We start from the raw sequence: 12795 nt of genomic DNA, 5'->3' as shown, positions 1-12795 counted from the left end.
ACAGTTGGAAATATTTGGGAAAAAATGCAAACAGTCATAAAAAAAACTAAAAAACTAAAAATAAAAAAATTATCTGAATATTTTTTCTGAAAAAGTGGTATAATTTCTAGAAAGAAGTCATAAAGTCTCTGGAGACAAGTTGTAATATTTTGAAAAAAATATAAAAATGGATTTTTAGGAAGAAGTAATCTTGATTAATTTATTTGCGAAAGACTTCGAAGAATGTGTTTCTTACAAAGCTCGTGCAAACCCTGACATATCCTATTTTTCTCGTTCATTTTTGTCTTTGTCTCAAACTTTCAGATGACCTCCCCCTCAGCTTGGCCCTCAGGTGGATCAAACTCCTGTCTCCGCCCCTGTCACGCATGCATTGCAGTAAAGCTAGAGTTCACCTCCAGGGGATGAAACTCCACCGGTGCATCCAGACATTGATGGTGGGCGTCCCTCCTCGCTGAAAGGGTTAACTCGTAGTAAGATGAAGCTCCGCCTCCCAATTGTTGAGGCTGTTTGCCTCAGAAATCACACCACTCCAGAGCCCGCCTTCCCCCCCTTGGGCCCCTCTCGGTCCCACCCACCTCTGGACCACATTGAAATGGGTCTGATGTTGTTGTCAAACATTACAGTGTGCAGAGCATCCCTCCTCACATCATCCAGCAGAAACATCTCCATCACAGCGCAGCGACGACTGGATCCTCTGGTTTCTCTGGTGCAGTGACACACAGCCTTCACACCACTGACAGTGTAATAAGAAGAAGTCACACAGACTCTGACAGGCTCCTGGTGCGTCTGAACAACCATGGGACCGCCGCGTTACGCGTCAGCGTTGGTCCTCCTCTGCTGCCTCGTTCACACAAGTAAGTCCTTCATTTTAACTTCATTAATGACGTCTTTAATTAGCTCTACCTGCCACCTGGGTTAATCAGATGTATACAAAACAAATGCAGTGCTTCATGCTGATGTTGTGTGATAGAAATACATATTTAAATAAAATTATAAATCATATTTTGGACATGTATTCAGTCCGTGTGGGTTTAAATTGCCCACTCCTCTGACAGCACCGGATGCAAGGTGATGGGGGGAGGGCGCAATTATTCACTGAATGTAGGTCACATCTCTCCATCTCCTCCACAGTGTTTCACCTCCACTCATCCTCGTAATTAAACCTTTTTAAGCTCCTCCGTCCATCAGTCAGCATGTGTGTACCGTTTTTACTTTGTTTCCATCCTGTGTTTGAATGAAGCCGCATGTTTGGTGCTGTTTCATTCACTGGCGCTCTGCTCCTCCAGCCAATGAGCTGCGAGCAGTGTGAATACAGTCTGTGCAGAGATGTCAAGCGGGGTTTCTGAAAAGCCGGTTTAATGCCATTCATAATGTGGGAGTTGGCGCCACTCGCATTTTTTAAATCTCAGTAGGAGAGATCTGTCCCTCTGGATCTGCATGTGCACTGTAGACTTCTCACATGATGCAATATGCAGCCGCTTTACAAGAGGCTTTGCCCCCCCCCTCACCTGAAACGCCCTTTATTGTGAAAATGAGTGGAGGCCCTTCAACACAAACGCACACATTGTGTTGCATTCCTTCAGTTTTGGTCGTCTGATGGGAAAGTCACCGTCAGACCTGTTCCCAGTATGTTGGTTCTGGGAAATGGTGTGTGCCGAAACATGTTGGAACTGGTTGTCACCCGTCCACATTTCACCACCAGTCACAGATGTATTGAGATGCTTCTGTCGCCCTTTGGTGTGAAATAGTTGCCTGTCACCCAGGGGTGTTGCAATAAGTGCCAGTAATTCACCCTGAGGCTGATTTCCCACTGCCGTAAATCAGATAAATTAATTAAAGGTGCAATATGTAAGAAATTCATATTCAATACATACAGGGGGCAGGGTATCACCAGAGTAACCACTTAATGCTGCTAACTGTAACTGCTGTTAGCTAGTTAGCTCAGTTAGCTGTGCAGCTAGGGACGTGTTGGTGTTGACACTGCGAGCACAGGAGCTTTGGACCAGGGCAGGTGGGGGCTAACCCTAACACAATACATAGATGTCATAATGTGAAAAACTGTTATTTCTTCACATTCTGTTTTCAACTAAAATCTTCCATATTGCACCTTTAATTGTATTTAATTGAATCTGTTTACAGTTACAGACCTGCTAAAAAAAGATACAAACACACAAGGAACAAAGTTAAAGATGAATTTGACTGTAAGCATTATTTTCAAATTTGTTGTTCTGAAATGTTTAAAAGACCAGCGAGCAGTGTCCAATCAATTAAACACACCAGACGTCCGGTGGGCAACAAACATGAGCACTTTAGTTTTTTCCCCAGCGCTGATTTGCACACAATCAATAACGCTGCCATTCGGTCCAGTTTGTCTTCCAAGGTCTGAACTTTAAGCCCATTAAGTAAATATATAGACAAGGTGAACTTGGTTTTTGGGTAACGCGTCAGAGGTTTCGGGGAATGAAGACTTCCACCATGTTGTTATCACTGTTTGTTTGAGGTCACCTCCTTCTCTCTCACACAATCATGGAAATGTTTGAAATCCACTGTACTGTATTAAGGAGGACATGAAACAGATGACCGTCTTTATGGCCAAGGCAATAATCCACCTTTTACTCGGAGTCATAAGGAAATGATTATCTTAACTGTCAGTAGTAGATTTACTTCACAGCCATAACAATGCAGTTGCGGCCGTTCAGAGTCATATCAAACACCAGGACGGTGGCAAAAAACATTTCCTTGACCTGCTGAAGCTTGGAGTAATAAAACCTTTCCTTGTTCAACTACTGCTGAAACATCAAGCGTGACTGACGGCACCAGATGTTTGACTTTACCAAGAAACTGTTATGATTTACAACATGCATAATTTACTATTTGTCTTCTTCCCAGCTGTTCTTATTGGACACAAACTTTTAAAAATGTGAATACTTACACATTAATATTTAGTTTCTTGGTAAAAAGCTAATCTTGCATTTGTTATAAATGCTGAGCTGCTGGTGGTAAATACCTCCCTCTGCCCCCCTTTCAGAAACAGGTGGCCATACGGGGTTTTGGAGCCCCCGGGGCCAGAGGGAGGAATGGCCTCTAGTACCTTTTCATGAAGTGCTGTGTCTCTGATGTACAGTCTAATTGGTGCTTCCAGTTCAGTGGCTTCATTGGGTCCATTAAAGATGGGGGTTGGGAGGGCGACTCTGTGTCTTCAGCATATGAATATCTGCCAGTTGGAATCATATACACCGGAAATGAGATTTATATTATGATTATGAACCTGGTCTATCAGCAGCTCCCTGATAAAAGCAGCCTGGATTGCTTACGTACATACAAACGTATCCCTGTTTGACTCGTGGTTTAACTACTTATCTACCCTGTTCAAACAAGTACCAACAGGCACGTGTGTGTTTGTTCATGTGTGTGTCATGCCAGAGTCATTTCCTCCCAGCCCCTTTCTACTCTGGCAGCAGATTTATCACTATCTTTACTATGGCTGAAGACATAGCTCCTCCCATACTGTAATAAAACCCAACTAGGGAGGCACAAGTGAACTAAAAGTGTCTGTAAGTTATCTATGATTTCTGTAATGAGGCAATAATATTTCAGCTCTGAAAAAAGTGTTGACAACAGAAATATTTCTGGTCCCAACTGAAATATCTCAACAACTGTTGGATAGACTGCCATTAAATCTTGTACAGACATTCATGATCGCCAGAGGATGAATCGTACAGACTCTGGTGATCTATAGTGCCAACATTAAGGTTATATTTGTGCGTTTGAGTAAAATGTGGTAATAACTTTTGGATGGATTTCCATTAAATCTGGTTCAGATATTCATGATCTCCAGGGGATGAACTGTTAGAACTTGAGTGAGCCCAGAACTTGTGTTAGCCTCATCATCGGGTCCAAACCTAAATTTGTCCAAACTTGATAACTTAATATCCTTCATCATAGTGAACATTATAGCTGCTGAACATAAGCATGTTAGCATTTTCACTGTGTGCATGTGGCCATGCTAGTGTTAGCAATTAGCTCAAAGCACTGCTATACTCACAGTTCCACAGAGCCACTAGCATGGCTGTAGACTCTTGTTTAATAGCGTTCTGCAGATTATTACACTCTGTGACTCCACTGATTTTCATTAGTAGCTAGTCTTTGTTTATGGGGAGCCTTCCTGTATCGGCCCTTGATAGATGATAACTAAAACAATAACCCTTTTAGCTGAACTGTGTGTTTATATCTGTCTGTCATAGATGCATTGACAACATGTGGGACCAAGCAGTTCCAGTGTGGGAATGGGAAATGCATCACAACCAGATGGGTGTGTGATGGCACGGATGACTGTGGAGATGGCACGGATGAACTTCCTGGTACCTGCAGTGAGTATCGTGTCACTCAACGAGAAAATTAACTTGTTATTGCTCTGAATACATGCCAATCTCACAATCCCCTCAGTCTCATGATGGTCTCATTTACTGTTTTTTGTGTGTTTTACTTCCAGTGGCCAAAACGTGTAGGCCGACAGAGTTCAGCTGTGCAGACCGCCTTAACCAATGTGTACCGAGCACCTGGCGATGTGATGGGAAAGCTGACTGTGAGAATGGAGCTGATGAAGAGGCCTGTGGTAAGCCAAGTTAACTACAGGCTTGTGATTTATTTCATTTTTCTCTCAGAACCACACAGCTTTTGTCCCTTCCACCCTGCTCCAGTGTTGTACTGGTCTTTCATGCCTCTGATTACCCTCTCCTCTCTTTTAGCACCAAAGCAGTGCACAAACAATGAGTTTCGCTGCAGCAGTGGCCAATGTGTGTCGTCCTCCTTCGTGTGCGACGATGAGGCAGACTGCGACGACGGCAGTGACGAGGCCTCCTGTCCGCCCCTCACCTGCACCTCCGCATCCTTCCAGTGCAACAACACCGTTTGCGTCCCGCGCCTGTGGGCTTGCGACGGTGATGTTGACTGCCCCGACGGCTCGGACGAGTGGCCCCAGAACTGCGGTACACAGAAACCTGACACTCCTGTGGCTCATCAGTGCTCGTCCCTGGAGTTCCGCTGTGGCAGCGGCGAGTGCATCCATGGAAGCTGGAAGTGTGACGGAGGAGCTGACTGCCTCGATCGATCTGACGAAGCTGACTGTGGTAAGAAGGGTTGGACAATGCTTCTTTTTCTGTTGATCACATGCTGTCACTGGTTTCAAGTCTTCATCTCTTGCACTTTTTGTAAATTTCTACTTGTTAGCTCATCCTACCTGCCGTCCTGATGAGTTTGAATGCGGTGATGGCACTTGCATCCATGGAAGCCGCCAGTGCAACCACCAGTATGACTGCAGGGACAGGAGTGATGAAACTGGCTGCGTCAATGGTACGAATCTCGCCTACCCTTCCTATCCTGATTGCCCATCCAAATTGCAGAGTTCCTCGTCTCTGTCTATAACTAATTATTTTATTTCCATGTCTCATGCACAGCAACCCACTGTGAAGGCCCGACCAGGTTCAAATGCCGGAGTGGTGAATGTATCAGCATGGAGAAGGTGTGCGACAAGCAGCGTGATTGCAGGGATTGGTCAGATGAGCCTCTCAGGGAATGTGGTGAGTGCAGAGGCCTCTCATTTCTAACTGTCTTGTTAATTACTACCTCTATGTATCTAATGAGGGTGTCTGCAGCTAGAGAATGCAAACTGCTGTATGCCCGCAGAAAAATAGATGGTAAACCTTTTCTTCTTCCCACCGCAGGTTCCAATGAGTGCCTGTACAACAATGGCGGCTGCTCTCATATTTGCAACGACCTGAAGATCGGCTACGAGTGCCTGTGTCCTGCTGGATTTCGCCTGGTCGATACAAAACGCTGTGAAGGTAACAGCCTCCCACTCTGTCTTTTTAATGTTCGCTCTCAGATTTAATGCCATAGTGAACTTCAGTCAGATGCCAAGCAATCTGTTTACGTTGGCGCAAACTTTTCCATGTCACAGACTGTGCCACTAGATAAAGAAATCTAGTAATTCTTGTGGACTCAATGACTCAGCACCCGGCATTTCGTTGAACTGTCAGGTGCGTTTCATTAAATTTTTGTTCTTCTTTGTATCAGATATCGATGAATGTGCCAACCCAGACACCTGCAGCCAGATCTGCATCAACATGATAGGCAGCTACAAATGCCAGTGTGAGGAGGGTTACCAAGTCGACCCGGCAACCAAAGCCTGCAAGGCCATCGGTAAATATCAGCTCTCTGGGATCTTTCCAGACTCTTCGTTGCATTATTATGTAACAGTTTAATAATCGATGTGTTTCAAGTGTGGATTAGTCAGGTCAAGGCTGGATACCTGCAGCTATAGTGCATCATTTCTCAACTTTCTATGGAGATATTTGTGGAAACAGTATCAAAGCTTCTGGTCTTTTTACAACACTCAACATTTGAGTGGACCCGTCATCAACAAGACTTTAAGATTGTATTTCACTCGGAAAGTAGAAGCTAGTTAGCCTAGCTAGCCACATTTGCACGGATTCCCACACGATGTTACTTTTTCGTCAGTCTCAACGAAAAATTCACACCCCCTGGAGAATGCTAACGTTGGGGGAGCTATCAGAGCAGATAATCAAATAAAGTGAACATTTCTTCTTTTTGTTAATCACGATTTAGTCCAAGTATGTACACAAGTCTGGAGGGGATCTTTAATCAAACATTTACATGAACTAATTAACAAAGGGTTACTGTTCTGTGATTGTGTAGGTACAATAGCCTACCTTTTCTTCACCAACCGTCATGAAGTCAGGAAGATGACTTTGGACAAAAGTGAGTACACCAGAGTGATCCCCCGTCTGAAGAACGTCGTGGCTCTCGACATGAACATGGCCACCAAAGAGATCTACTGGTCAGACATCTCCCTTAAGAAGATCTACAGGTGAGCAGGACTGAAGTCAGAATGAAAGCAGTGTTTTATTTCTTTGTACTCCTGCTTGACAGCAGCTCTTCACTTTCACTCCAGAGCTCAGATGGACTCGGCTGATGACTCCACTCATCACAGCACGGTCTTGAGCAGCGACATGGATGCTCCTGAAGGCATTGCTTTTGACTGGATCCATGGTAACCTGTACTGGACTGACAGCATTCGCAGCACCGTCTCTGTGGTAACTGCTGATGGGAGCCGCCGCAAAACACTCTTCCACCAAGACTTATCTAAACCCCGCGGCATTGTGGTCGACCCCCACAGCAAGTAAGTCTTATAGCGCTAATAAAAGCCAATCTTTATCATGTACAATCTAAAGGAATACATTGATTTCAGTGTTGTACTTTATTTTTTTGTTGATAATGTGTCTCTATCCTCTCAGCTTCATTTACTGGACAGACTGGGGGAATCCTGCCAAGATTGAGAAGGCAGGCCTGAACGGAGGAGACCGCACTGCTCTGGTCACTGACAACATTGTTTGGCCTAATGGGATCACACTTGGTAAACTCAAGCATTCATGTCTGGTTTCAATTTGTTCATGTGAATGTCAGTGGTCACTCTGGTCTGACCTGTTGACCCTCCCTTCTGCCTCCTTCCCAGACCTGTTGAACCAGCGGCTCTACTGGGTGGACTCTAAGCTGCACACCCTCTCCAGTATCGACGTGCAGGGCGGTGGTCGACGCACCCTCATCATTGACGAACAGAGGCTGGCTCACCCTCTGGGGCTCACTGTGTTTGAGGTAGATGTTTACCACCTGATAAGCTCTGTTACACATAAACCCAGAGCCTGTCAAATACAACATGCCATGAACCCTTCACTACACGTGTAAACACAAGTGTTTCCACATGCTACTACTACTGTCTCCAATCTCATAAATGGTCACGCTTGGTTGTTTTTTGTGCTACCAGGAAAAAGTGTTCTGGACAGACGTCAGTAACAATGCCATCCTAAGTGCAAACAGGCTGACGGGTGGTGACATCACACCAGTGGTGGAGCACCTATCATCACCAGAAGACATTATTATCTACCATAACCTCAAACAACCTGCCGGTAAGAGACGCCACTGTCGCACACTGTTCAGAATCCTGAAAAATTATTTATTTGTTTTTGTCATTGTCACATCAAAATCAGAACCTAAGATGTTTCAGAGACCAGGCTGTAACTGGGAAACACTGAAAATATTGAACATCTGCCCAAAATATTAAAGATCAAATCATTTACTTTGAAAGAATCTTTTGAAGTTATGGGAAATATGCCAATCTGCGTTCTTGACGAGAGTTTAGTGAGAAGATTGATACCACTCGTATCAACGTTTGTACAGTAAATATACATCCAGCAGCCAGTTAGCTTAGCTTAGCACAAAGACTTGAACCAGAAGGAAACAGCTGGTTCCCTTTGTTTCCAGCTAATGAGTGAGCTTCAGAGGTGCTGGTAGGTGTCACCATTGGACAGAACCAGGGTAGCTGCTTCCAATATTTGTGTCAAGCTAAGCCAACTTCCCACTGGCTACTTGCTAAGCTTATTAGCTTTCATTTAGCGTAGGGCCTACAGACATGAGATTAGTGTGTATCTGCTCATCGAACTCCTTTGCTTTAGTATGATTATGTCGGCTTCAAAACATGTAAAGCCTCCTCTTTTCCACTGCAGGTAGAGACTGGTGCCAGGTATCCGGATGTGAATTTATGTGCCTGGCAGCTCCTCAAGTTGGTAGATATCCTCCCAAATATACCTGCGTCTGTCCAGATAACATGATGCTAGCCAGGGACATGAGGACATGTGTACCTGGTATGTAATTCACCAAAAAGCAAATTTACTGTAGTACAATATCCAACAGAATATTTTCATTAGCTCATATTTCTTACTCTCACTCATCCTCCTCTGTTTTTGTACTTCACCAGCTGTGCCAACAGCTGCAGCTCCCGTGCAGCCTCAGGTTCCAGCTACCGGCCCCCCTCCTCAGCCACCAGCGCCTGCCAGCACCACACCTAAGCCCCAGATCCGCACCACACCTAAGCCCCAGATCCGCACTACACCTAAGCCACAGGTCCGCACCACCACAGTGCCCATCGTAATCACCAGCACCGTGGCCAAGCCAGCGCCACGCACCACAAGGCCTCCTGTAAGGACCACCACACCTCAACAAAGGATCCAGTCACCACAGACTGTGAAGCCTGAAATTCACCAAACCACCACAGAGGCTCCAGTCACCTCTCCAGGCAAGTTGAAGAACCATAACTATGGTTTTGTGTTATAAAGATAAATAAGGCCAACGTGTGCAGCCACTTTAAATTCCTGTTGACCTGTGAAGAAAGATAAAAGTGTTCAAGGGGAAAATGATCCTGTGACTTCAGTAGTTTCTTGTATTTAAAAGTTTCATTCTGGTCAGCTTACTCTCAGGTCTTAGATGTCTGATTTTTCCACCATAACTTGAAGGCACCACTAAAGAAAGAAACTGCAACTGCATGATCATATGACAGTTATTTCAATATTTAAGACATGTTTTACTATCACACTCACAAGCCTGTCATTTATCATCAGTCTAAAGTTTGTATGGTAAGCATAATATGTTTGCGAAAACACGCTTCAGTAATGCTTGCAGAATAAGCTCTTTAAGGCCAGCAGAGTTAAAGTCCCTGGAGTGCATTGCTCTCAGCTCTGACATACATACAGTGTGTATAGTGCAGGTCAGCTTCATGTATCATTATCTTGTGTTTATCTTTCCTTCAGATTTCCGACATGGTTTTGCAGCTATCCCCACAACTGCCTCCACCACCCCGATAGCTCTGTACATCGTCGTACCTCTGGGTGAGTTGATTTCTTTGTCAGCTGCTTAAAGTGCACAGAAAACCCAAATTATGTGAAATAATAACAGCATCAGTCTGTTAAAATCATGCCTCACCTCTCTCTCTCTGTCTTCCCCGTGTAGCGATCGTTTGTCTGGTGGCTGTCGGTGGCATGCTGCTATGGAGGAACTACAGGAGGAAGAACACCAACACCATTCACTTTGACAACCCCGTCTATCAGAAAACCACCGAGGACCAAGTGCACATTTGGAGGAGCCACAGCCCTGATGGTTACTCCTACCCAAAAGTGAGTCAAAGAGTCTCTTCAACTAACTTAACTGAGATCGTAGAGATCAACCAGTATTGATCTATGCAAATCTGATGGGGTTTTTCTTCAGCAACTTCATACATTTTATTTTAATTTAGCACATACAGGCTACAGTACATGTCTGACATCCTTTTTATTTGCCGTCCTATCAGAGACAAGTTGTCAGCTTGGATGAAGAGGCGGACAATCCAGCCTTCACGGAAAACTGATGACTGTAGGGCAAAGTGGAAAGAAGAGCCTCGATGATAAGCTACCTTGGACGTCCTTTTGTACTTTTACCTCACGCAGCACAAAGATATGGAAGTCAGAGCCAATATGGGACAAGCTTGAACCACTATATCCTCACAGAAAAACAAGCGCTCTACAGTGAAAAGACCAGGGGGAAACATTTTTCAGGTTGCATGTTTTTTGACAGATGACAGTTCGCTCCTCACCAGATCAAACCAAATCAACAGACAATGGATTCCTCAGTCCTCATATTTTTTTTTCTGTTATCCCAACTGTGACGCTGATGATATAACTTGAGAACTGTGTCATTGTTGAAGCCACATAATGTCTCATAATGTCATAATGATTTTAGTTCAAGTGAGCTCATTTATTACAACTTATAAGAGTGCTGCAGGGGTGACGCATTTTTGTTTTGTTTTGTTGCTAATACAGAAAGTTAGCATCATCCTGGTTCCCTCAACAAAAAGCCGATGGGATTTTCCGTTGGATTTTGGATTACTGCAGAATATTAACTCTAAATTGATGATGCACATTTTGTTCAGCAAGATAATCTTCACAAATGAACACCACTCTTATGAATTTTGAAGCCTGATTACAATCTACAGAAGTAAAAAGCTAACGTTAGGCTATAAACAAACTAGACAACAGTAGCATGACTTCAACATCACAACCTCTAACCTTCCTTCTACACTATATTATACACAATTTACTATAAATTGATTGATTTACAAGTTTACAAGAGATAAAATAGTTTGCAAGTAAAGCGTGCGAGTAGATGAGTCTCCGTGTTCGGTGGTATGACGTTTAATGTCCCCAACAACCTCTGTAGTTCATTTAGCTGCTTGTTAGCAAGACAAGTTAAAGCTTCAAAATGAATGAGTGGAGTATGAACTGACATATTTTATGTCATGGAACAAAACGACTGTATTTCAAACATCTAACCATAAAAACATTCAAAAAACCCATTGACTTTGAGACGAGGGAACAGGAAGTACAAAAATACTAACTCATTCCTGTAGCGCTCTGTTGCTGATTTCTGAACTTGTGTAAGGTAGAATTCATGAGTGTTGTAAATATCATTGTTTATTATTTTTTTGAATTGTATTTCTGTTCATGGAAGATAATCACATTTTATTTGCTGTCTTGGCCACTCGTATATCTGTGCGTTAAAAATAAGCTTACATCCAGCAGCGGGTTATCTGAGCTTAGCTTAGCTAATCATGTAAATCATACCCGAAGGCAAGTGAGTATATTTCTGTGTGTTCACTGGCAACAAGAAAATCTGAGCCTGACTTTTATCCCAAGAAAAACGCTCGAGCAGACTTAAATGTGAGCCTACAGTAGGTGAATGTAATGCTAATGAGAATTCTGCATGTGCCAGTTTAACAAGTGTGACCTCAATAAGTCTAATGATGTGTGTGAGAGTAATTTTCAGTTGTACACCAGCTGTTGCCTCAGTGGTGGAGCAGATAAGATATCATCCAAAGGGACCTAAAGACACTGCTGTAGTTAACCTCAATGGAGGCACACTGTGTTTGTGCCTTGCTTTATTCTGTATTCTGGGACAGCCTCAGATGTTACACATGGTCACAACACAGCGCTCTTCAGCAGCTGTCTGTTGTTTCGGAGTTCTTCCTCACCTGATTTGTGATCGGCTGTCTGTGCATTGGAGAGCCATCTTTAAATTTTCCCTCCCGGGCCCCCCAAAGAGGGGCATAGGAATTCCTGAAAGACCAAAAAAGCTTTGATGCAAACACGTGTGGCCCGTGTCTAATGCCCTGTACCATGACACGTGTGTATTTACATGCTCCCTTAGGACCTGAACTTGAACTTGCCTTATACCAGCATTCTTGACAAAAGAAAGCCACGTGCCCGATCATGTTTTTTAAAGCACACCGGCTGTTTGAGCTCATTTATTTGTATTTGCTGACAAATGTGTGCCTTTTTCACAACTTATTTGTCCACATTTTCTCGTTGGTGCTAATGAACTCAGTGTGTCTGCCTGTTTACAGTGAATTGTATGAGGGATGTGGCAGTGTTACATGCAGGTGAGGTTACACCTAACGAAGACGTTATTGCAATGTGGGTTAATCACCACTGAGAGGCTTGTAGGTAGAAAAAGGGCTAGTGAAGCTGTACGTAAAGTCATTTTACCTTCACCAACTAACAGTGCAGATTAAGTGTGTAAATATAATGTTCATAATTGTAAATATTTGTTCTTTACTGTTTTTTTGTAATGTCAGCATTTTAGTCTTTGTTGTAAACTTGAATTTGCTGTACATAAATAAATGCTTCTATTTATTATAGAATCACTGCAGTCTGGCTTCATTTTTTGAAGACTCACATCCAAACTGACCTTACAACCAAAATAAATGAGCTCGAGCCCCTTCAACAGAACCACTCATCAACTTCCAACTATATTCTGAATATTTCGTTATAAACTTTTACACTATTAATCAAAAAAATGCATATTGTTTGGCTTGTTATTCCAACAGTTTTATCAAGGCTATTAATTCAGCTA

General features: G+C 43.4%; 1 protein-coding gene across 1 annotated transcript; it reads left to right on the top strand.

Annotated features, from left to right (window-relative positions):
- The first annotated feature begins 639 nt into the window (after positions 1–639).
- ldlra (low density lipoprotein receptor a) lies at positions 640–12558 on the top strand. Its single transcript, XM_084371646.1, has 18 exons — positions 640–854; positions 4245–4370; positions 4493–4615; positions 4749–5129; positions 5230–5352; positions 5457–5579; positions 5724–5843; positions 6076–6201; positions 6718–6889; positions 6974–7201; positions 7317–7435; positions 7535–7674; positions 7844–7985; positions 8583–8720; positions 8834–9151; positions 9663–9740; positions 9862–10025; positions 10199–12558. Exons 1-18 carry the CDS (start codon positions 797–799, stop codon positions 10253–10255), a joined length of 2736 nt encoding a protein of 911 aa, XP_084227772.1. The 5' UTR covers positions 640–796; the 3' UTR covers positions 10256–12558.
- Positions 12559–12795: the final 237 nt, after the last annotated feature.

Source organism: Pagrus pagrus (assembly GCF_965226575.1).
Source record: "Pagrus pagrus genome assembly, chromosome: 13".
Lineage (NCBI taxonomy): Eukaryota > Metazoa > Chordata > Actinopteri > Spariformes > Sparidae > Pagrus > Pagrus pagrus.
Note: the sequence above shows the minus strand (reverse complement) of the source record. Positions and strands in the feature narration are given on the sequence as shown.